Source organism: Suncus etruscus, chromosome 13 (assembly GCF_024139225.1).
Source record: "Suncus etruscus isolate mSunEtr1 chromosome 13, mSunEtr1.pri.cur, whole genome shotgun sequence".
NCBI classification, from domain to species: domain Eukaryota; kingdom Metazoa; phylum Chordata; class Mammalia; order Eulipotyphla; family Soricidae; genus Suncus; species Suncus etruscus.
The window spans coordinates 31,217,289-31,243,883 of NC_064860.1; the positions used below are offsets into that span (position 1 = coordinate 31,217,289).

Below are 26,595 nucleotides of genomic sequence, written 5' to 3' on the forward strand. Positions count from 1 at the left end.
TTAAAGAAAAAGAAAAGCACTTTGTCTAGAGCCGGGTTTCTCAGCCTCAACACTGCTCTATATCAGTTTCCATTGGATAATTCTTTGTGTGTGCCATATTTTGTGCAATATAGGGTGTTAACCAGCATTCTGAACTATTCCCTACAATATGTCAGCAAATCCACCTCAAACCTTCCCAGATGGGACAACCCCCAAACATTTAATTTTTGAAAAGCAGAAGTGTGATACAATACTACCCTGGATGAGAATCCTGAAAGCCTGAGACCCATGGAAATGCACCAATTTCTAGAGTTAATAAAACCCAGACCCATTTTCAATGATCCTCTCTTATTAAAATGTTTAACATTTTTAGGGGCCAGAGCGATAGCACAGCGGTAGGGTGTTTGCTTAGCACACAGCTGATCCAGGATGGACCTGGGTTTGATTCCTGGCATCCCAAATGGTTCTCCAAGCAAGGAGCAATTTCTTTTTTTTCCCCAAGCAATATATAATTATATTATATAATGGTATAGTTATAATTATATAATGATATATCCAAATGACAGACTTTCAGTAGGCATTGATTGCTTTTCAAAATAATTGTAGGAACCACGATAGAATGTGATACAAAAGCAAGGAGCAATTTCTAAGCTCATAGCCAGGAGTAATTCCTGAGAGTCACCCGGTGTAGCCCAAAGCTTCCCCACTCCAAAAAAAAAGGTTCAACATATTTCTAAAGAAACAAATATATGGGAGGCCCCCACAAAAATGGTAAAGGAAAGTATCTTTGAGAATAGTACATATATGGACAACAATACCAATCTAGCTGATCTGACGTCAGCACAGCAGAAGAAAACTCAATCTTTTTAAATTAGTGCAACAGCTTGGTCTTGGTGAAATACTGTCTTTAACTGAGAATTTGCTGACAGCTTGGGGAGATGAAGTACAAAGGTTTGGAAGCAAAATGGATACAAACTTGGAACATTTTCTTAACCCTCTAAAGGCATTGTCACCAACTGATGGCATGAAGTAACGTGGGTGGTGAGATTAGAGTTAGAATAATCTGGGTTTAAGAATAAAGATCTTTACATATTTGACTAAGCACAGAGCCAGGAGTAATCCCTGAGCACTGACAGGTGTGGCCCAAAAACAAAAACTAAAGAAAGTAAAAACACAAATTAATGTGTAATTTCAACAGTGTAAATATCTAGTGAAACAAATTGTTTTAACTTTCAAAAGATGAACATGTCCAAAAGACAAAATAAGATGTTTTCCTTTTGAAGGAAGAGACTCCAAAGAGAAAAATATGTATTCAGAGAATTTGAAGCTTTAAGAAAAGGAGTAATTTACTGCCAGACCTAGATTGGCAAGAAATGGAAACTGGAGCTAGGAGGTCTTACAAGTTAAAAGAAAATGAAAAGCCTCAGGAGCACTGTGACATAAAAGGTATTGGGCACATAGCCAAAATCGAGAAAACAACCCAAATGTTCACGAACAGATGAGAGGATAACAAAATGATGGGACATCACACAATGGGATACTATGCAGCTAAGAAAAATGAAGTCATGGAATTTGCATATACGTAGGTGGATATGGAAAGTATTATGTAAGTCAGATGGAGGATAGACATAGAATGATCATACTCATTTGTCAGATATAAAGAAAATATGGTAATACCCAAAGTCAGTAGAGATGAGGGCATCAGGAGGGCCAGTCCATGGTAGGAAGGTTGCCAAAATGAATAGGGAAGTGCAGTTCTGGCAAAGAGACCACTTTAATAACAATAGTTGGAAAAGAACGTTCTGGACAACTTTAATAACGATTAGTTGGAAAAGAACATTCTGGACAAGAATTAGGTGCTAAAAGAAGGCAAAATGACACGTGTGTGTGTGTGTGTGTGTGTGTGTGTGTGTGTGTGTGTGAGAGAGAGAGAGAGAGAGAGAGAGAGAGAGAGAGAGAGAGAGAGAGAGATACCTCTTTAGTAACAATACTGAAAACCAGTATCTAAAAGAAAAAAAGAAAAAAGAAAAATGTTGCAATAGAGCTAAGGTAGGGTACAGAAGGAAAACTGAGGATACTGGTGGCAAAAATGTAAACTGGTGAAGGGATGAATGTTGAACATTGTATTACTGAAACTCAACCATGAACTTTTCTTTTGAGGAATTTGGACCATACCTGCACTCAGAAATTAATCCTGACAGAATCAGGGGACCATATGAGATGCTAGGATTGAACCCAGGTTGGATAAACGCAAGGCAAATGCCCCACCTACCCACACGCTAACACTCTGGCCCCCATGAACAACTTTTCAACTATCTCATGATAATTCAATTAAAAAAATTATTTTTAAAAAATAAAAAAAAAAAAGAAAAATCTTGAACTTTCTAATGGTAGTAGCAAACTTAAGTTCTGGGGCTAACAGAGGTAGCAGTACCAACTCGGGTTCCTGTCTCAGTAACCCGAGCTACCAGCATAAGTCAGGGCAACATTAAGTATTCAGATGAGGCAAATGTCTTATCAGGCCACTCCAGAGTGTGGAGGTAAGGGGTCAATAGTACACACTGCATACAATTTTATTTTTCTCAGCGGTCTCCCATTCCTTCCTAACTACTTCCCAATATTATCTTCATACAGAGTTTTCTCAGGTTCTGCTTTGACCATAGGCTTATAAAAGAACTTCAGTTGTGAATATGATTGTCTTCATACATGAAATTGTCATCAAGTTCCAAGACTAAACCAACAAAGCACTGGCTGGCTTTATTTTATTCTTATTTCATTTTCATATAAGATCTTATTATTAGCATGTAGGTTATCCTCAATCTAGTGAAAATGGAGTTGCCTTTCCTCCAAAGCCAAAGTCCAACACATTGTTGCCCTTCCATATTCCCATTATGCTTGAAATCAAATCTTGAAAACTTCAGATTGTCAATGCCACCTTACTTGATAGAATTGGTTCCCCATCAGTTTGCCTACATCACTTTCCTTCCTAAGTATCTATCACAGATATTTTTAACCAAATGTTATTATGATGCTCTTGCATTTGCCATTATAGATGGAACCGACAAGAGATTAGGTATTAAACAATACCAGACTTAATGTGAATTCAAATAGTAACTGTTGAACAATTGTTAGAGTATATTCCCAAGTTGTAAGGCCCACATTTTTCTTACTGACATCCTACGTTTTTCTTAATGACATCCTATTTCCAGCACACAGTATAGTGCCTAATGCTATAATTTGGGGGAATATTTGTTCAATCAAGGTAAGAGAAAGTAATGAACAATAGAAGTAATGATCAATAGAAGATTTATTTAAACAATAGCATATTTTTCCTAATTTTCAGACCTAATAGGAGATGGTAAATTTGCGATCCCATTTTCCTTCACGGATTAGTTTTTCTTTCCTCTCCTGTTAAGACAAAAAAAAAAAAAAAGTACATTAAAAGTAGTGCATTCTGTATAATTCATTTAGAATACAGTAATAAAGAACTCCAAGCCTAATTCCAAATTTCTATCATTTAAAGCCTACAGAGAATAGTAATATGAAAAAATAAAGAAATGACAAAAATCACCCCTACTGAAAAACATCTTAACCGTACTTTAGTAAATAAACCATAGAATCCTTCTATAAATCAAATATTGAAAGAAAATGCAAATGTCTTGTAGGGTCTACCTTTCTGTTAAATAAATCTTTTATCAATCAAAAAATGTAAAACAATGTAAGGAAAAAAAGGCTGACAGCTGGTTTAAGGCAAAGAGTACACCAGTCTTGATGGGCCCCAGTATAAAGGGCAATACGAGTTATGTAGGCTTGGACTAGGGGTCTAGTACCAGAGTAGTCTAATTAATGTCAAAATATAAATTTGACTTTCTCTGCATCATATAACAGATCAATTATGGCACTGAATTATAGCGTAGGTGGCTTTTGCTTTGCTAGGACATTAATAAGTTATGTACAAAACATGATTAACACAACTAATCAATATAATCACCATAACTTACAATAAATGATGACTTATATATACTTAACCCAATAAAACTAAGTATTAAAACGATATAATATCTAATGGTTAATCATAATAGACATGTTTTTCTTCTAAATATCTTATATTGAGAAAAAAGAAATGAACTCTTTATTTCTAAATGCTTCTGTTTAATATTCACAGTCTAATTAATTCCTTACATCACCTAAAACACCAGGAAAACTCCTTCATGAGCTAATAGTCTTACAAAATTAAATTGACAAATTATTTATTTTTGGTTTTTGGGTCATACCCAACAGTGCTCAGAACTTACTCCTGTCTCTGTGTTCCAAGACTACCCTGGTGCTACTGGGAGACTATATTGGGTGCTAGGGATAGAAACTGTGCTAGACAAGTTCCCTACCTGCTAAACTATCTCTCCAGTCCCTCAATTTATTAAATTCCAGAACTGCCATTTTATTGAAAAGACAAACCAACAGTCTATCCTGACTTTTTTTTTTTTTTTTTTTTAATGGGTCACACGTTGAAGGAAATTTTATTATTTTATTAGGGGAGTGTTAGGTGCTGCTATCAGTAGTTGCATTTCTTTTTTTTTTTTTAATATAATTTTTATTTTGATCATAGTGGCTTACATATTGTTGACAATAATATTTTAGGTACATATTTACATAAAATCAGGGGGGCTTCCCATCCCCAAATTGTCCTCCCTAACCCTCCGTTTTTGTCCTACCTCCCATTTCCTCTTCCCTCACCCTCAGGGCGGTTAGAATATATGGTCCCCTCTGTATCTAACCTACTACTTAGTAGTCTTGCATCAGTTTGGTCTTGCTGCCTCCCTTATTTCCCCCTGTAAGTGGGGGCAGGGCTAGCTAGTTCAAGTTACGTGGTTTTGCCTGAAAAAGAGAAAGTAAATAATCTGGGGTATCCTGACTTTTAACAAAATATTTCTATGTGAGTTGAATAAAGAAAAAAATGTAAATTGAGACTGCTTTAATGCTTGCTAGAAAAGAATAAGGAAAAGTGAAACTGGCAAAAAAAAAAAAAAAAAGTAGAGGACTAATATCAGATGGTGATTACCAGAAAAAAAAGCTAAAGCCAGCAGAAAGGAAAGCAAATAAATACTAAACATCATGTCCTAATACTTACTCTGTCCGTTTTAAAGACATAATACCAGAAGAAGAGGGGCCCGATTCCGACCAAAGCTCCTAAGAGTGAGTTCTTGGGAGTGGGTCTGAAATTGGGATAGATATTTGCTGATCTTGCATAGGTCCAACGATGCAAGGCTGGGTCTTCCTAAAAAAAGAATAAAATATTCCAGGTACTCGGTAAAGTTAAGAAACAATCTCAGCAAGTTATTTAGAAAGGTACACAGTAAATTCTTTCGTTCTCTACTATAGGTACAAATACTCTCTGAGTAATCTAAACAGCATCAGGAAAGATCTTTCATTTCTAGTATTTATTTAATAAAATTTTGACAAGACTGTTTAAATTCTAAAAATGTTAAGAATTTTATTTACGGGGCCAGAGAGATAGCATGAAGTTAAGGCATTTGCCTTTCATGCAGAAGGACGGTGGTTCGAATCCCAACATTCCATATGGTCCCTTGTGCCTGCCAGAAGCGATTTCTGAACATAGAGCCAGGGGTAACCCCTGAGCAATGCTGGATGTGACCCAAAAACCAAAAAAAAAAAAAAAAATTATTTACAGCATTCTTTGGTCATCTAATTAAGAGATATATACATTTCTTTTAAGAGACTCATTTATTGTCCCTTCACTTCCTTCCACCAGTAACCCCAGTTATCCTCCTGTTTCAGACTTAGGGGTTAAATTCTTAAGCTTGTCAGAAAAGCTAGTTTTCCTGTGGCCGTTTAATCTATTTTTAAATTGTTTTTACAGGCACTTTTACAGGAAATCAAAAGAAGCACAGTTTTCCAATGAAAAAAGAAATAAAGAGCCGGAGAGATAGTATAGAAGATAAGGCACTGGGCTTGCAAATAGCTGTCCTCAGTTCAATCACACATATGGGGTACCTGCTGGCCAAATATGGAACAGGTACATGCTGGCCCTTGTAACTGCATTTGAATGGCTATCTCATATTATTCATTCTCAATCTAGCAGTCACTTCTCTATATACTTTAATATCAAGGCAGTCTGTCCTCCACAAACAGATAATTTGTATAATGAATATACCAACAGCCCTATAACCCATGTTCATTGGACCTCATATTACTATTCAGAGAGATTCTAAAAATAACACCAGGGAAGTTTTGTTCATTAAGTCCAAAGGATTATCAACAGCTTCTGACATGATGAACACTCCTTACAATCACTTCTCCCTTTGGCTTTTAGAGAACAAACCTGTTTGGCTCTTCTAATTCTCTAGTCATTCGTTTTTCTTATCCTTTGCTCTTTTTCTCTTTTAATACTGGACCTCGCTTTTTTAAACACCAGAATCCTATCAATGATCTCCACTTTCATCACATGGCTTTAGATATCCACCTATAAGTTGATAAACACCAGATTTAAGCTATTATCCCTAGACCTATATTCTAATCAAAATGGCTGTTAACTTACTTTTTAACAGTGGAAGCATACTATTTAATGGAAGGTCGATGATATATACTAAATTGGCATCCTAATATTCCATTACTCCTCCATGTGTACTCCTCTCATAATCATCTGTATCTTGAAACATGATTTCACTCTTCTAATATTTAAGTCAAAAATCTTGAAATCATTCTTAACTTCTCTTAATACCCCATATCAAATCTGACAGTAAACATGGTTGGTTCTCCTTTCAATACATGCCCAGAATTTACCACATTTTATTACTTCCACTGTATCTGCCTGGAGGCCATCATCAACTAAAAGATTCAATACCACAACTATTCCTTTCTTACTCCTCCAAAAGCTAGTATTTAATCAACCAGAAGAGTTTAAGCAGAAGAGAACGTTTTAAAAATCTAAGTACAGATTACTTATGGGCTTTCTGAGAGTCTCTTTCTACTCTGTCCCCATCTTTCTCCAAAACGCTCTCTTCAAAATATTTTAAATTAACCAGGTTCACCTTATTTGGAGGAGGGAGACACACTCAGCTCTGCTCAGGGCTATCTCCTGGTTCTATGTTCAGGGAACCATTTGAGGTGCTGCAAATCAACCAAGCCAGAGGTATATGTGATGAGTGCCTTACTGAAGCTCTCTCTGTAGACCACCTTGACTTAGGATACTTGTGAATGTTGACCCAGCTACCTTACATGCTACCTTTCCAGAGAGCTACTTTATGTTACTTCTTTCAATTCTTCCCTGCACTGATGAAAGGTCAGTTATTTTATCTGTCTCTTGTTTGACTTGTCCTAGCCCTAGAAAAGTCCTTACAAACATAGAGATATTAACATTATATTTAAGCTTTTGTATAAAAGTTTGTTACATGTAGCAAAATATATAATACTTGTTAAGACACTATTGTTTTACTGAGCATATCTTATGTACTGACAAGGTTTTGTGGATTTTATTCAACTTCAGGGTGATTGTCTCTTATTAAAAAAATGCACGACTATTTCCACATATTATTAGTAAAACTAAAAATCAGAGGGATGGAAGGAAATGCCAGTCAGAGTTTGTAGGCATAGAGTGTTTTGGCATTAAATGCCAAAGGCCCAATGCTTCAGGATCTTTGGGCTTTAAAATATATCAACATACTCCCATCAGGAGAATAAAATGTAAAAAAAGTGGGAAATAGTTTTACACAGACACAAAGTTTTTCCACACATGAAGTCCTCATAGTTTCTTTTTTTAAATAATATTTTAATGATGTTTATTTTATTTTATTTCAACACCTTAATTACAAACATGATTGTGGTTGGGTTTCAGTCATGTAAAGAACACACCCCCATCACCAATGCAACATTCCCATCACCAATGTCCCAAATCTCCCTCCTCCCCACCCCACCCCCGCCTGTAGTCTAATAGTCTCATAGTTTCTTAAAAAGAGAAAGTACTACATAATCACAGTTTTTCCTAGAGAAAAACCTCTCTGCTATCTATGGAGTGACAGTAATGCTTTCTCAAGATCCCAATATCAAAAGTGATGTGGCAAGACTCCAATCAAGTCAGGTGAGTCCAGACCACCCCCTTGACCCATCAACCTCCTGTCCAAGGTCAAAGAGCTGGAGAAGTGGCCAGCCCTGAGCTTGGAGGAAGGCCCATCTCTCTGTCAATGGCCAGGGACAGTGGCTGCCTCCAATCCACAATGGTCCTGGGACCATGTCAATTGCACAGCCTGGGTGGACTTCTGGGGGGCTCCAGCCCTCGACACCGCCCAACTAGCGCTCACTCACAACGAGCCCACGGCGGCTGGGATTGTTGTACTGAAGCAGGTACTCTTGTTTAAGCCGGGATCGAATGGCCAGCCGCTCAGCTTGAGCCTTCCGGGTTTCCGGAGATATGTCGTATTCCGCAGGATCGAGGGTGCTCGGTAAGGAGGCCAAGCGCGAAGGCTTGTACTTGGGGAACGCCATCTTGGCCGCCTGGCCCGCACTTGTGCGCCGGCGCGACTCTAAGACACGCCCCCTAACCTCTGACCTTCAGCCGGAAGAAGCGCGCCTGCGCATTAGGCGGCGGCCGCGCTTGCTGCGAGCGGAGAAACTCTGCAGGGTCCAGTCGCACCACACTGCGCCTTGGCAGACTGTTTTGCGCATGCGCGATGTGCATTTAGATTCCCCCTTCCCCCCAATCTCCTTACTGCCTAGCTGCATTTTGTATTGGCTACTTCTTTGTTGCTTTAGCATCACTGGTCCCAAAGATTAATTTATGATGTCGAGATGTGTATGTTTGATTTGGGTCCAGAAAAGGATATGGTGTGCAGTTTTAGTGTAGATCACACATCAAGCTGTGTGACCTTGGCTTGTCAATTAATGCCACTGAGGTGATGATATCCAGAGACAATAGAGACGAGGATTAGGAGGACAAGTCCATGGTAGGAAGTTTGCCACAAAAAGAACAGAGTGCATTTAGATGGGTCTGATATGAAAGGGACATACATGGCACCACTTCCATTAACAAGAATGCAATCTACTGTGTCAAAAAAGAAAAAAAAATACAAAAGGAGAGAGACAGACAAAACCTGGCCCTGCCCCAGATAGGCAGGGGAAGGTGGTGAGGAAGGAAAGAGGGCATCAGGGAGGTTGTGAGGGAAAATTGACTTTTGGAATTTAAATTAAAATAATAATACAATAGTAATGTCACTGAATTTTCTTGACCTTTTATGGGAGATGGTGAACCTTGACTTAGAAACCTAGGAAAATTTTTATGAGAATTAAATGAAATGAGTATATGCTAAATTGCTTTGCAAACTCTAACTTTCTAACCAAAAATAAGCTATAAAGTGCAAAACCATGTTTGACTGATACAGTCTTGTTTTGTTTTTGTTTTGGGGGCCACATAAGGCCTTGCTCAGGGAATACTTCTGGATCTGCATTTGGGAATTACTCCTGGTAGGCTGGGAAGAATTGGGGCTGAGACATATGGGAGCTGGGTATCAAACTTCAGGCAGGCCACATACAAGGCAAATGTTCTACCCACTGCACTATGGGTCTAGCCCACCCGGATACAATTTAAGTAGAAATATTTTTTTCATAATCCTGAAATATTGGTGGTTTTTGTTTTGTTTTGGGGCCATCCCCAGTGATGCTCAGGGGTTAGTCCTGGCTATGCACTCAGAAATCGCTCCTGGTTTGAGGGATCATATGGGACACTGGGATTGAACCCAGGTTCTTCTTGGGTCAATCGCTTGCAAGGCAAATACCCTAAAGCTGTGCTATCGCTCCAGCCCCTGAAATATTGTTTACTAGAAGCTTCTAAGAAAATTGTCTGTAGTAGATCAGGGTGGGGGAAGAAAAATGGAAAAGCTTGCAAAACCTCTTACCTAAAATTGTTAGTGCTTTTTAAGTGCTAAGAATCAAAACATCTTTAGGGATACGAAAATACCCATAGTGACAGATATGCTGTTGTGAAAGATAATTTGAGGAGAAAGGGAAAGTGACATAAAAAGAAGCTTCCATCATCTTTCTCTTCTCTCCCTTACCGCCACCAATATGAGTCAACTACAGAGTAGAATCTTAAGATACCAATAAGATATTTCCTTAAAGGAAAATATATAAAACAAAGATTTCCATAACTCTGGAAAGGAAAAGCAGATCAAAAGAAATAGTTCTGCTTTGATGAAACATCAGGGACAAGTAGGTAAGTTGGGAAATGGTTGCTAGGCAGAGAAAGGACTTAGGAAGTGTTGGCACTTGGAGTGATGGGGAGCAGCACTGCTGTCAAATTTATTCAACATTTTAATATTGTTTTTAAATATTTATTAAGCACCCACTGTGAAGCATACTGCACGCTAGTCAGTCTTAGTCAATCCTCCAGGCTTCGTGCGGAATGCAGAAGAAATGGAGGCTGTGGTGTTTGTCTAGAGAGCTGACAGTCCACAGAAAGAAAAGCAGAATATGATAATGTTTGCCACACAGTGTGATGTCCAGATGAATATCAAGAGAGTGACTCATGCAAATGAAGCCTGAGACTATAGGATAAAGGAAGTATACAAATAACACTCAATTTTAATTTTTTATATTTAGAATTCACTTTATTACAAATAATAAATTTAATTGCAAGGAGATCCAAAATCATGATTGCAAGAGGAATCAGCACTTCGGTTGAGAAACAACTCTGAGAACCTGACTTCTGATATTGAAATGCACAAGGGAAAGTAAGAATAATAGCCCAGAGTTTGTAGCTTTCCACCTACATTCAAGTAACTTCCACTTTGATTTTGTTTAGCTAGCATTTACTCTTTCTCCAAGCAGAGGTTATATTACTGAGTCAGTTTGTCACTCTTCCAATGTACCACATAGAACATTGGGTTTTGTTGTATTCAACTCCTCTGTGACTGTTGACTTGAACACTTTCCAAATCAGTCACAGGTAAGCGTGATGTTTTGTTCTGCTGTTTTGTTTTTTAACCTCTCAGATGGAGCTCTTGGGGTGACTCTCAGCAATATCAACTGTCCAGAGGTTCTGTATTAGGGTGAGAACCTGTAATGCTTCTCAGGGCCAAGTTAATGGTATTCAGAAGCCATACCTAGTACTACTTAAGATGATCCCTGGTGTGACCACATGGTGCTTGCAGAAGCCCAAGAGGCCCAAAGCTGCCAGGGCTGCAGGGTTGCAGGCTGCAAAAGCCCAATGCTGCCAGGGTCCAGATCTGCAAGGCTCACCCTGTGGGTGAGGCCCAGAGAGCCCAAACAGAGAGTGAAGGTCCAGCTGCCATATTTCTTCTAATTGCCAAGAACTCTCCCCCAATTTATCTCTCCCAACCACCATAGTGCTGAATTATCTTGTGGGGAATTGTGGACCCATGCTTGGAGGTACTTGTGGGCTAATTCTATTGAAGGCCTCAGGGGATAGGTGGAACCAGGAATAGAACTCAGAGCTCCCACATTCAAAACATGAACTCCAACCCTTTGAGCTATCTCCTCTATCCCAAGAATGCTTTCCTTCTTTCAGGAATGATATTTTACTCAAGAGGACTTTGAGATTGCACACCTTATTCATTACAAGCATATTAGTTTTGTTGTTAGTCTTGCTATACCATAGGCAAGTCTCTCCATTTTTATTATAGTCCAAAACTGTCTTAGCTACTCTGGTTCCTTTTTCTTTTTCAGATGAATTTTAGTATTAAGTTGTCAAGTTCCATAAAACAAGCCCACTGAGATTTTAATTGGAATTGCACTAAATTTATAACTTGATTTGAGGAGAACAGACTTCCTCATAATATTACATCTTCCCGTCTATGATCATTACTCAGGAATTCTTTTATGTCTTTCAATCAGATTTTATAACCTCCTTCATAAAGAACTCTGGCCTCTTTATTAAATTAATTCCTACTACATTTTTACTGTCATTTTTTATTTTCTTCTTTTGCCTCTTACAGTTTCTAAGTAGTTATTGCTGATGTCTAGCAATTCTGATTTATTTTTGTATACTGTTCTTAGAGACAAAATCCTGTTGAGATTTTTCTTTGTTCTTTTAGGTTTCTCTATACATTCTTTTGTATTGTTCTCTGTAGTCAGTCACATATCTTGTGTAGTTTAATTCACCCATCCAGGTCTCTCTACCTCTCTCACTCTCTCTTTCTCTCTCTCCCACCATCCCTCTCCCTTATACTCACCCCCTCTCACTCTTTACATTAGCTAGGACTGAAAACACAATGTTTTTAGAAGATTTCTTGTTTAGTTCCAGATTAAATCTTCCTTTGGTTCACCATTAAATATATTTACACTCCTCACTACAATACTACATGCTAGGTCTTAGCAATGAATCTGTGCACAAGCCAAATGTTACAGAGAGTGACTACTTGGCCCCTGAGTACTGCCTGGGAGGTCCTTTGTGTGTTTGTGTGTGTGTGTGCATACTTTAGACCTTATTAATATTTCAATATTATGAAGAGTATTTCAATATTTTTAAACCTTTATCAGGTCAAGAAATTTCCCTTACATTCCTTGCCAGAGGTTTTTGTAATCATGTCTAAGTGTTCAACAGACCAAGTGTTGTTTCTACATCTTTTGGTTTGCTATCATATGCTTTTGTTTTATGGTAATCTGTTTTAAAAAAAAGACAAGAATCTTGATAAGTTTTCCTGATGTAAAGTCATTTTGAATTCTTGAATGAACTCTGTTTTATGACTTGAATATTTTCTTTGTTAGCATTTTATTTACAATTTTCCCATTTATGTTGATAAGTGAATTAGCTGTATAAATTTCTATTCCTTATTTTATTCTTGTCTTAGATTGTGTAGTCACATGAAAAGAGTTAGTTAGATTTTCTTTTTTTCTGACTCCAAAATAATTTGTAAAAAACAAACTATTATATATTTTTAAAAGGTTGATAACTTATTTTATAAAATGGGTTTGGTTTCCCATCTTTCTTCAGGGAGATTTTTGACTGTCAGTTCCATTTCTGTAATGGCTATTGTCTCCTGTCTCTTCTAGAATTAAATTTGGTAATTTACATTATCTCAGATTTGGGGTTTATTTGCTTATTTTTGGTCATGTTAAACCTACCATAGTTCTAATCTTATGTTTTTTTTAAACCTTCACTGTCCTTAGAATTACTATCCTCTTTACTACTAATATTATTTATTGCTTTTTGTTTTTTTTATTTATCCATTCGGATAAAGGTTTGTCCACTTTGTTTTTTTTTCAAAGAACACCTTTTTTTATTTTTACAATTATCTCAAATCAGTTATTTTTCTCATACATGTATCTTCTTTTTCTTTGAGATAAATGTTCTATCTAAGCTCCTCCTCTTCTTTCTCCTTCTTTTTATTCTTTTTTCTTCTCTACATACAACATGCCATGGAGATCTCTAATCTGTATCTAGAATGCAGGGAACCATAAGCTCTACTGTTTAAACTATATTCTGTTCCTTTTTCTGGCTTAAAAGTAGCCATCTAAGCCATTTTTATTCCTGTTTGATCTTTTCTTTTCTTTTTTTTTTTTTTTTTTTTCATTTTGGGAGTACCTCTTAAGCAGTGCTTAGGGTCCTTTGTCTTCTCCTTATGATTATTGGTCCCCTGGGCTGGTGGTTCCATAACAGGACCCCAGAATGTGGTCTTGTGCTGCTTGTGCCCAGTAGGTCCAAAGCTGGTTTGGCTGAATGTGCCTTAAATTCTGTATTCTTCCAGCCCCAGATTTTATTATCTTTATGCATTTAATTCTTTTTTTTTTTTTTGGTCGTTGTTGTTGTTTTGTGTTTTGTTTGTTTGGTTTTGGTTTTTGGATCATACCCGACAGCACTCAGGGTTTACTCCTGACTCTGGGCTCAGAAATCAATCCTGGCAGCCTGACAGACTCTGGGGACCATATGGGACGTCTGAGATGGAACCCGGGTCTATCCTAGGTCGGCCGTGTGCAAGGCAAATGCCCTACTGCTGTGCTATCACTTTAGCCCCAATTCTGTGTATTTTTACTACATCTCTGAAAGTACTTTGTAGTTGTGAATATTTCATAATTATTTTTATTTAACTCATGACATGCATTTTTCTTTTCCAAAGGTATTTTATTTTGTCCCTCTTTGGATTAATCCAATATAATAGTATCAGTGTTAGAGAACATTATAAAATTTAGTTACTTGAAATTTTCTGTTTGAGATTTCATCGGTCAACTTCATGGGGCATTATATTTTTTCTTATTTTTAACAAACCATCTTATTGAGATGTTTATACATAGAAAAGTATCTCACTCAAACATATGCTGTTCAACAGTTGCATAGTGAATATGTCCTTGGAACCATACATAATTATTTTATAATATTGCATGGGCACTAGAAAAGAACGTGTATTCATTGATAGCAAGGTTAGATCAAATTGTTAATTGTGTGCTTTATTCATCTTTGCCTGCTGGTTCTATTTTTAATATAAAGATGTATTATAATCTCCCAATGCAGTTGCAGCTTGCTAATTCTCCTTGAACAACATTAGAATAGAGGGTGAACCAAAGGTGATATGGAAATATTTTAACGTTCGTGCATCTGTGATTTTTACCATAAAGACAAAGCAACTTATACATAATGACTTGTTCCTTCTCTCCATTTAATGTACTATATACAAACCAACCAAGAATAAAATGATTTCTGCTTAAAATATACAGTACTTAGAAACACATCTGTCATGTAGATATACCCAAAGACTTATGAATATTACATTTTTGCATTCCTCTTCTTTGGAGACAGTCTTTTTAGTCTTGTCTTTGCATATATCTGTTCTTATTACTAAAGTCACTTACATAAGCATGCATTTATTTGTGTTTGAACAATAACTTTCCTACAAAGCATAAGGTGACATTTTCTTGCAAATTGTCAATTTAACATAAATGGGAATTAATCCTCTTAGCAGAAAGAATGTCGTTCTTTTGTCTTTGGTATATGGCACTCACTGTCTTAAAGGATCATCTTTTACCTAGGGAGAGCAGTGGCCTCGTAACTGCTTGCCTCCTAACTACTACTCTTAACATACTCCAGTTCTTTTCTATATAGCAATCAGTTACCGTTTTTGGTGTTCTCATTAAACTTTCCTGTGAGGAAAGTCTGTTCCATCCCTCCCTATTTGGTTCTTTGGCCCTATGTCTGTTTGAGCTGAAGTCACAATGACACTGTCTAGGACGGTAGGTCCTCCCTCCACAGGACCTTTCTACTTTCACTTTACTTTCTCTTTAAACATAGTTTCTCCCTTAAAACAATCTTCATGCAATTTAGCCATTGTGCTATCTCTTTGGCCCTTTAACCTTTTAATTTTGAAACAGTATTTTGCTGAGCAAGAATTGGTTTCAGCTAAATGTACAAAATTTCAGAACCTTAAAAGATTTTTTTCTTCTCTACATTGTAACCTTAAAAGCCCACGAATGCTAAAAACATAATTTCTACAATACTATATCCTCTTCCTCCTTCTTTAAAAATACCTTAAATGAAGACCATGGTAGGGCACAATTTCGACTGATACCTGAGTTCCCCCTCGCCCCCCAATTTGCAAACCGCCCAAGACAGAAGCCATTGTTTTATTTTAACTTCATTAGTTTGTTTTGTCTTTCAGGTCAACATGAATAAAGCTAACTGAGGACAGCAAAAATGCAGCTTGCCATCACTTGCTCAGATTTTCTACCACATTATATTCATCTCCTCAACATAAAGGCATAAATATTTTTTAACTTCTAAGCTCAGTGATAGAGCACATGTATGAGGTCTTCGATTCAATCTGTGATACTGCTCACATACGTACACAAAGTAAATAAAGTTCCTTGGTCTACCATATTTTCCGGCGTATAAGATGACTTTTGAAACAAAAAAAAAAAGTCAACCGACAATCGGTGGTCATCTTATACACCAAGTATATCCCGAAAAATGTTTCAATATGCCGCAAAACGAAAATTGTCTGAATATTGCCACAAAACGAATTTTCCAACTCGATCCTGCACCAATCACTGCAACGCTGCTCGGACCGCCTCTCTAACTCAGCCAATCCAAGCAGGCTTTTTATGCAAGCAAATTAGACAATGTTCTGGACCCCAATCTACACTGCCAAAAGCCTGCTCAGATTGGCCAGAGTCAGAGAGGAAGTCTATGACAGTAGAACCTTTGAACCTTTGCTTGTTGTGATTGGCTCACTGTGGTACATACAGTTGCAGCACAGGGACGTTCTGTCTGATACAGCAAATATAGGCCTAAACCTATGTTCTAACTGCAAAATTAGGGGGTCGTCTTATACGCCGGAAAATACAGTATTTATTTTGGTTTGGAGTATCTTCAGGTGCTGCTCTGGCTCTGCATTCAGGAATGATCATTTTTGGTGCTCAGGGAACCATGAGTGGTACTGGGAATTTGAAGCACGTGCCTTCCATGCCTCTCTTATCCTTCTTCAGTTTTGTTTTTTTTGTTGTTGTTGTTTGTTTGTTTGTTTGATTGATTGGTTTTGGTTTGGGGCCACTCCCGGTGATGCTCATGGGTCCTGGCTATGTGCTCAGAAATCACTCCTGGCTGGGGGGGGACCATATGGGATACCGGGGATCCTAGACTAGTGCGTGCAAGCCACTACTCCGGCCCCTCTTCAGTTTATTTTTTAACATTTCTTCACCTCCCAAAAGTAATGCATAAGGAAAAACTTAAATAATAATTAAAATATTAAAACATTCACAGTTTTAGCTTAATTGCAATCAGTTTTTTATTTTTTAATATTTTAGTTTTTCTAATATTTTTAATCTAGAAGATATTTTTAGAAACCGTAACTATGTGCAGATATACTACACTTGCTCTTCTAATTAGTATATTAAAATAGGCATTTTTTCCAAGGCTATATTGAAGATAATAGCATCATAATATTATGGACATATGATAATTCAACAACTCAAAGCTATTACAATTTTCTTAACTATCCTTCTTTACTTGACCTTAAATTAGTTTAAAATATAAAAGAGTTAATATAAAAGAGTAAAATATAAAAGAGTAATATAAAAGAGTAAGCTATAAAAGAGTTAAATCAAGTATTTAAATAAGCTATCACTTTTGCAAACAGTCTACATTTACTCATGGACTTATTTGCTTCTTTATGGTTTAGTTATCTTTGCTCTTCCAAGAGCTGTGTCCAACTCTAGTTTTCCACTTTTCAATCACATGAAGATCAACAAATTCAGTGTTTTCTTGGTGCTTTTCATATGGCTTATGACCTTTTGTTATGTGTATCATACTTATCTAAGAGGTCCTTGCTTAATTTCTCAATCTTTCTTGTTTTAAGCATGGGAATCAGGTTATAAATGAAGAGTGAGATAGCCTATGACCAACCTTTACTGAAGACTATGAAATATAGCAAACTTTGGAACCAGATAAAAAGAGACCTAGTCCCAGGCTCCTCTCTCAGTGCCCCTGCAATTAATCATCCTAAGGTTTTCAGAGCAAAAGATCTGTTCTCTAGCCTGTTTCCTTAACTGTGAAATGGATCTCTAGTCAGAATTAGGAAGATAAAATGAGATTAGACATACAGAACTACTGATGTCAGATCATTCTGATAAGACTTGACTCAAAGCTGTGGATGCCAGGAGAGATAGCATAAAAAGAGTGTTCACAGGCTTTGCATACCAAAGACCTAGTTTTGATTCCAAATACTGAAGCATGGTCCCTTCAGCATCACTGGTATGAAAAAATTTTTTACATGTGTTAGATGCCTTCTTCCTCTTTGGAGAATAGTGGTAAAAGTCAAGAGTTGATAAAAATTTTTATCAGAATCTTAGATTTTTATCTTCTTTAAAATTCATCTTATAACAAATATCCTTTTCTTTTGGTCTTGGGGCCACATCAGCAGTTCTCGGAGACTATTTCTGCTGACTTTGTGCTTGAGGGTTGATCCCAGGTGTGCTGGCAGGGAACAGATGGTGTGGGGGCAAAGGGGAGAGAGTGGGAATCAAACCTGTACCTCCTGCACTGTCCCCAGCCCCTTGATCCAACACTTTGACACACAAACAAGTACATTTTTTAAAAATTCCCATCACCCCTTTTCTTCTAAATATCCTGAAAATATAAAATACAACTGAAGTTTTATAATATAATTTTATATATATTTAAAAGAAATACTAAAATTGAATATGATATACTCCCAGGCACAGTTTTTAAAAATCAGGATAACTCCTATTTTTTTAATTGTGTGAACTGCTCATCAAGGTAGAGGAAAGGTATGTAGATTTTATGTGCTTGTCCTTTGGCTTTTACAGTTTTAAATATTTTGCCTATCCCTCTACATATCCATCCATTTTTCTCTTTTTTGCTGAATTATTTTAAAGCTAACCTTGACAATGTTTCACTTTACTCATAAATGCTCCATCATGTATTTTATATAGTCAAGGAAGTCTTTACCTCTATAATTACATTATGTATTATTGTATATAACAAAATTATCAATAATCTCAGGAGCGTTTTTGTAGAATAACAGCCCTTGGATGGGCTGGATGATGATGGGATGGATGGAGGGGCCTTTCTTCTCCAGAAAAGGCCACGTGTCTGCAACTCCCTCTAGCCAGCAGGTCTGCAGCTTCAGAATAGTGGCGGGGAGAAAACTCACAGGCAGGCTTCAGGAGATATCAGTTTTATTCAAGGCCATAGGCAACAGGTGTGGCTTCTCTCATAACCTTTTATGCTGGATGTCATGAGCCCTGCATCCAGCCCCTTTTAGCCATCTCTCCTCCTGCTGCTTCTCCCTTGCTGCATCTCTCTCAATCCTCCCCATCCTCTCCTGACCCTCAGGCAAAACATTTTGTTACCCACCAAAGACCCCTCCCAGAAATGGCCAGGTCTTAGCAGATAAGGTTACAGGAAGAATGGGGGATGGACTAACAGTACATAACAAAATTATCAATAATCTCAGGAACATTTTAAAACAGGATTCTAGAAAAATCTAGCCAAATGAATGAGTAATAGAGAATTTCAAGTACAGTGATAAGTAGTTTTTGAAGATGCTTCTGGCAAAGGTGCTTCTTTCACTCTCACAAGTGACATCATTGAGCCAGATGCTACTGTCTCCTACATATCCAAAATTGGATTTACTTTCTTACCCACCCCCCACCCCATGTATTTCTGAGTTCTGTTCAAAGCATCAGTCTACAGTGAATCTCAAGCCAGAGATTCAGAATACTTGGGCTTTCTTTCTCTAACTCTCTCTTTCCTCAGCAGACCTTTTAACCAAGGTTGACTTAAATTTCAGGGTGAATAATATTCATATTCACCCCTTTCTATTCATGCTTTCCCAAACCCCCAACTTCTATTTCTACATGAAGAAACAGAGCCTGAGACAAGAATTTGAACATCAAATGAAGAGCAATCCTGGGGACACTGGAAGTGGAGTCAGGGAGTATGCCAGGGGATTGAAAAAACCACTACAGAGTAGCTTGCCAAGTGCAGTGGACCCTGGTGCTCATGACACAGGGAATCTAAAGGACACTATAGAATAGACTTCAGCTATCTCAACAGACAGGTAAGAGAGATATCCATCACTTTCTCTATAGAAGTGTGATGGCTGTTCTCAGAGGAAACTAACCATCTTCTCCAGCAAATCTGGCCTTCATGCTCCCTGTCAGGACACAGAGGGCCACTAACTTGGAGTGCAGTGGTAAATACCAAGGAGACCTGGACTAGGCACTAACAGCACCTACTTTGTTGTCTCCTTTCCCCACAGAGAAATCAGAGTTCACTTTCCATAGGGTAAAGCTAATTCTGAAGCTTCTCTAATCCATCAAAGTGCATTTTTTATTCAAAGACCAACCTTGCTTTTCCTCTTTGTAGAGGTATCGATCTTGAGCGGTACTGAATCATGGGCTTCTAGGTACCTGGATTGCAGATTCCACACAATGGCCAAAGTTTGTATCGGACTCTGAGTAATTACTACTTATGAATGTGAATCCATTATTGTTTAGGCTCTCATGTTAACAATGAAAGCCCTGCTTTATTTAGAGAACAGTTGGGGAGTGGAAGAGTTCTGTGGTTGCTTCATTTGGATTTCCCTGTAGCCCTTTACTTCTCAATATTTCTGTGCTATCCCTTCTAGGCAATGAAGTTCTCCCTCCACCCATACCAGTGCACCAAAGCTATTATAGCTTGGTTTTTTCATACAGTCACATTATCTGGAAATCAAAATGTGACTTTCAGGCTTACATAACTTCCCAAATGAGTCAGCATGCTCATCAGAAAGACAACTTGGTAGAGAGGAGAGTACACAACATTTGGTGGCAGAGAGAACAGGTTCGACTCCTGCAGCTGCCACTTCCTGATGGTGTCAGACCAGTTTCTTCCTCCAAATGTGGGTTCACTGTGATACATAGCAGGTGCTCCTGGAGCTACCCCCTTCTGCAGCCTGATATCACACATTTAGCAGCAAAGTTCTTGAGCCTTTATAGCAATGAGTATAAAATGCTAATTTTTTGAAACTTTTTCTTTAGCATTCTGAGTTTTACTGGGAAGTCCAAATCTGTTCTGTTAACACACACACACACACACACACACACACACACACACACTCACACACACACACACACACACACACACATGCACAAACAACCACCACCACCACCATTCTTGCTCCACACTGGGCAAAGACACCTTGTTGGTGAAATAAATTTATATAGAAAAACCTGGTCTACCCTGGCCCGTCTACTGTAGCAGTCAGAGATCACTAGCTCTCATAGGCTCCTGGGCAACGTCAGGTGAGACTTATAGCACCATGCAAAAACTAATCGTCCACCTGCAAGAACAAAAACAAAGAAAAAAGGGGGAATGGAGGGGCCGCAATGGTGGTGCAGTGATGGGCATTTGCCTTGCACATGGCTGACCTAAGAAAGACCATGGTTCGATCCTCCCAAGTCCCATATGGTCCCCCAAGCCAGGAGTGATTTCTGAGTGCATAGCCAGAAGTAATCCCTGAGCATCACTGGGTCTTCCCCCCCCCCAAAAAAAAAGAGAAAAAAGGAGGGGTCCAGAGGTGGTGAGATGGGTCTTCAGGGGTGGGGTGGGTGGGGGTAGGGGGTTTACCAATATATCTGAGGCAGCAAGCAAACAAATGTGGTCTTCCTAGGCCATACAGGACTGGGGAACACAGTCCTGGTTTTTTTTTTTGCCTTTTATTTTTTTAAGTGCTTGGAACAAATGTCTAAGAGTTAAAAATCAAAATAAAATAAAACATGGGGCTGGAGCAGTGGGGCAAACAGTAGGGAGTATGCCTTACATGTGCTACCCTAGGACGGACCGGGTAAGATCCCCCAGTGTCCTATATGGTCCCCCAAGCCAGGAGCGATTTCTGAATGCATAGCCAGGAGTAACCCCTGAGTGTCACTGGGTGTGGCCCAAAAAGCAAAAAATAAATAAAATAAAATAAATCATCTTTGCTCAGTCTCTAAGTGCCTCAGGTAATCTACTTCCCCACCAATCACCTAGTGAGCAAATAGGGTCACTCCCTGTCACTAAGGGAGTAATCTAAGGAAGTAATCAGTGAGCTTGTCATTAAAGCACAGAGACACTCTGGGGATGAGGTAGAGGGGTAGAGAAATAAAAACCAGGAACCACTTTAGAAACAATAAAATGTTAGACATTCAAATTCACAATGGTAACTATGGAATGTTTGTACAAGAAATTTCAGATGACCCAATGCTTTTTAAAGCTCAAAAATAAATAAATGGATGGATGGATAGATGAAGGGAGGGAGGGTTAGATAGGTAGACAGATAGATAGAAAGATAATAGATATAGATTATAGATAGCTAGATAGCTAGATGATAGATAGATAGATTATAGATAGCTAGATAGATAGATGATAGATAGATAGACAGACAGACAGACAGACAGACAGACAGACAGACAGACAGACAGACAGACAGATAGATAGATAGATAGATAGATAGATAGATAGATAGGTAGGTAGGTAGGTAAGTAGGTAGGTAGATAGATAGATAGATAGATAGATAGATAGATGATAGATGATAGATAGATAGATAGATAGATAGATAGATAGATAGATAGATAGATAGATGATAGAATAATCTTTCACCTATCTCTGTCCACACATCACATCTTCTCCATAAAATTTTTGCTGCATTCAGACAAACAGAAGGGAGTTCCTCTCATACAGGGGTGGGAGCAAGGAGAGAGGGTACAGGAGCTCCTCTCTGAGCCCCTTTAAATTTCCCAAGTGGGCCCCCAGAGATATGTCCTGGTTCTAGTTTCTTGTCAACTGTGTAGCATACCATATGAGGTCAATGGACTTTCAAAGTGCTAATGTAAAAGAATCCCTCTATGATTTATTATCTTTAAGAGTTTTCTTTGAGGGCCAGGAGATAAGTTCAATCTTCAGCCCATATTGTTCCCTAAAAATTGGCGGATGCAGCCTTGGAGTCTCTTGTGTACCTCTTGGATGATTCAGGTTATTATGGACTCTGAAGACACATAGGAGCACTGCACCCAGCCTTGCATTGACCCACTTGCTAGATTGATCAAGAATTCCTGATGGGCCCTTGGGCCTCCTGGGCAACTTTTGGAAACACTTCCTCCAAAAAAAGAGTGGGGTTTGATTTGTATAAACTGATATACGTGGTCTAGTCAACTGCTATATTGTTCCAGTGAGGAAACTTGGGCTCAAAGAGGGAAGTGAATGTAACCTAGAACCTAAATCTCTTCATTTATTTCCACTGTACTAAAAAATATCCCTTCTTTTAAAAACAGGGAATATTGTCTTATATGTAATGTCATGAAATATTTTATAAAAGTAAAGGAGAAATCCAAAAATGCACCAGCATCAACACAGACTTTTAAAAGGCTCCACCTACACCTTCATGTCTGGGGGACCCAAGTGTAGGTTGTTGTTTCTTTTATTATTTTGTTTTTGTTTATTTGGGGCCCACATCCAGCAGTGCTCAAGAACTATGCCTTTGGAGACCTTGCAGGAACTGGGCATCAAATCTAGGTCTCCTGTATGCAAAATATGTTATCAGCCCATTGAGCTATCTCCTTGTACCTTTAGTTTTGTTAAGAATTATCATGTCAGTTTCATAATTTTGGGAGATTTACTAAATGAATGGTCTTTTAAAGCCAGGGTAAATCTAACCAGCTTGTAGCTCCAGGCAAACAATGACTTAGAACAACTACAACAGCTTAGTGGCTTTATTGGCACAACATGAAAGGAAACTGAAATTCAGGGCAGATGGAAATAGCCAAAGCAAAGTGCCCACATGGTAAAGCACAAGATATTTCTGACTTTTGATTCCACTTCCAGCACACATCTTGGATTAGCCATCAGTTTTCTGGAGTTCAATTTTATTAATTTCTAAAATGATGCAACCAGTAAGGCCATTAAAAGGCATTCTTTATTGGAACACTGACACATAATTAACCAGAACACTGAATCCTCTGATACTGTGTGTACTGTATCTTTTTCATGTACAATAGAGGCTCCCATTCAGGCCAAGGACCTGCAGTAGAATTTTTACAGGAAAAAAAAAAAAAAAGCAGCAACATGGAGGTGGAGCATGTAGGGGAAGCAGATGGACGGTAAAACAATGGCTCTGCTTCCATGTTTTAGAGGACTGAATTGAATCATAATACACACTGAACAATATGTAGTATCTGTTGCCCTGAAGTTCTCTCAATAACCTTGTAAAAATATAAACTAGAATGCTAAATGTTTCTTCTGAGCTTTATAATTATGAATTATTACCTCCCTCCCTTCTTCCTTCTTTGTTTCCTTCTTCCTTTCTTTCCTTCTTTTCTCTCCTCTCTTTCTTCCTTCCTTTCCTCCTTCTTCCCTTCCTTCCTCCCTCCTGCCCTATTTTCTTCTATGTTTTCTTATCCTTAAATGAATTTCCTAAATTGTATACATTATATATTACTTGCATTCTCCTACAAGTTGGTGGATCCCATAAGTGCACACATTTTATCTAGTTTGGTGGTCTTCCATATTTCCCATGAAATAGTACCAGTCAGGGGCCAGAGTGGTGGCACACTAGCCCAGGACAGACCACGGTTCGAACCTCCAGGGTCCCAGATGGTCTCCGAAGCCAGGAGTGATTTCTGAGTGCATAGCCAGGAGTAAAAGCTGAGTGTCACCAGGTGTGGCCAAAAAAAAAAAAATATATATATATATATATATACATGTATATATATATATTACCAGTCATTAGAGGGCTCAATAAATATTTGTTGAGTGAATTAAAGTGTAATTTTATTGTGTGATTTTAAAAATTATTTAAATTTTTATTAAATTTTAAATTTATTTAAAAACTTTTAAATTATTCATTTTATAAATAATTTAATTTAATCATATGAGATATACAGTTCCAAAGTTATTCATGATTGAGTTTCACTCATAAAATGTGCAACATCCTTCATCAGTGCATATTTTTGACCAATGTCCCCAGTTTTCTTCCTGTATCCCCTGTGCCCTGCTCCTGCCACCGCCGTGGCAATCTGTCACAATTCTGTCATCAAAGTCTGGGATGACTAAGAGAATAAATTAAGAAAATGGTCAAGTGTAAAATTCTGATCCACATACCTCTCAAAAGTTGATAGTATTAAGTTCTAATACACCCACCTCTCTACTACCAAAATCATGTAATTTTTAAGATACAAGATGTTGGTATTTGGCACTTGCTCTTACACTCTTATCTGCTGCCTACCTAGAATGTGATAGTCCCAGGGGCCAGTATTTAAAGATCTAGCTACATAATTAGTCACAAAGTTCTCATCTCTTGGCTGAATCTATAATTAAGCAAATTTTGTAATACAGAGCTAGACATATTCCCTAGATCCCTAAAATGCGTAACATTCACCCAGAGGACCAGACTTAAGAGAAAAACATAGACCTGGAAAATATTTTATCATACTTTAGTATCATTACTCTCCCTGGTCACCATAAACAATTACAGAATAGGAAGGTTTTGGTATGGTTTTCAAATCAATAAATACAATTTTTTAGTTTGTTTTTGTTTAGAAACCACACCCAGCAGTTCTGAGTTCTTACTCCTGGCTCTGCATTCAGGGATCACATAGGTCTGCTTAGCAGACCCTATGTGGTACTACTGATAGAATACAAGTGCCCTATCCATTGCTCCAAACCTTAAATATGATTTTTAAAAGACATAAATTTTCAGAGTTTCTTCTAAGTGCCATCTTAGAAATTAAACAAACTTAAAAATTATTAAATCATATTAAATAATATTTATTATTAATTATTAAATGAGATACAATTAAAAAGTTGATGATAGTTGAGTTTCAGTCATAGAATGTTTTTCACCTGTTTTCATTTCCCTCTACCAATTTCCCCAGTTTCTCTCCAATCAACTCCCAGCCTGCTTCTATGGTAAACACTTTTCTTCTTTCTCTCTCTCCCCCATCCCTCCACTCTCACTCTCTTAGGACATAGTTTGCCATACTGTTTACTGAAGGGCTATCATGGATGATACTTTACTTTTTTCATTACCCAGTTCTTGTCCATAGTGAGAAATAAAACAAATGTTGGCTCCATAACACACAAAAGTTGATGCATTAGAGTTTCTGTCTAGGGAACTGGGTAGAGCTAAGAAATGAATGGATGAATGATATGCCAAGCATGCTATATGGAAGGGCCTACTCATGACATCATTTTTCCTGACAGCTGCATAGTATTCCATTGTATATATGTACCACAGTTTCTTTAGCCACTCATCTGTTGTTGGGCATTCGGGTTGTTTCCAGATTCTGGCTATTGTAAATAGCACTGAAATGAATAAAGTTGTGCAGAAGACATTTTTGTATTATGTATTTTGTTCCTAGGTTATGTCCCTAGGAGTGTTATAGCTGGATCATATGGAAACTCAATTTCCAGTTTTTTGAGGAATCTCCATATTGTTTTCCATAAAACTGGACTAGATGGCATTCCCACCATCAGTGAATAAGAGTTCCTTTCTTAGGAAAATGAAGTCAAGAAATTTTCCTATACATGGATGGACATGGAAACTATTCTGCTGAGTGAGATTAGTCAGAGGGAGAGAGATAGACACAGAATTGTTTCACTTACCTATGGGATGTAAGAAAAATAAAAGACAGTAAGTACTGTAATAATACCTTGAGACAATAGAGATGAGGGCTGGAAGGACCTGCCCACGATAAGAAGCTTACCACAAAGAGTGGTGAGTGCAGTTAGAGAGGTAACTACACTAACAACTATCATGACAATGGTAGTGATGAGAGAAATAGAATGCCTGTCTTGAATACAAGCAGAGGGTGGGGGAGGAGGGTGATGGGGGTATTGGTGGTGAGGATATTGCACTGGTGAAGTGAGGTATTCTTTTTTATAACTGAAACCCAACTATAAATATGTTTGTAATTATGATGCTTAAAGATATTATTTTAAAAAGGGGGGGACCTGCTCAGATGTGTTGGGGAACGTGTCCTAATTAAGTGCTTCATCATTCAGCTGAGCAGGACAGTGATCTGTGAATAGGTTGTTCCAATAAAGAGCAAGCCAATAAAAGCATTTTTCTTTGTCTTTTTTTCCCATAAGGCTACTTCTTCTGCTGTGTTGTTCTTCTGCTTC

The 26,595-nt window shown here is 37.9% G+C and overlaps 1 protein-coding gene across 1 annotated transcript; it reads right to left on the reverse strand.

Moving 5' to 3' along the window:
- Nucleotides 1-3,280: 3,280 nt before the first annotated feature.
- Nucleotides 3,281-8,524, reverse strand: NDUFB4 (NADH:ubiquinone oxidoreductase subunit B4). Its single transcript, XM_049785939.1, has 3 exons — nucleotides 8,299-8,524; nucleotides 5,108-5,254; nucleotides 3,281-3,387 (listed from the first exon to the last, which is right to left on the reverse strand). The coding sequence occupies exons 1-3, from the start codon at nucleotides 8,476-8,478 to the stop codon at nucleotides 3,325-3,327; spliced, it is 390 nt and encodes a 129-aa protein (XP_049641896.1). The 5' UTR covers nucleotides 8,479-8,524; the 3' UTR covers nucleotides 3,281-3,324.
- Between the last annotated feature and the right edge of the window lie 18,071 nt (nucleotides 8,525-26,595).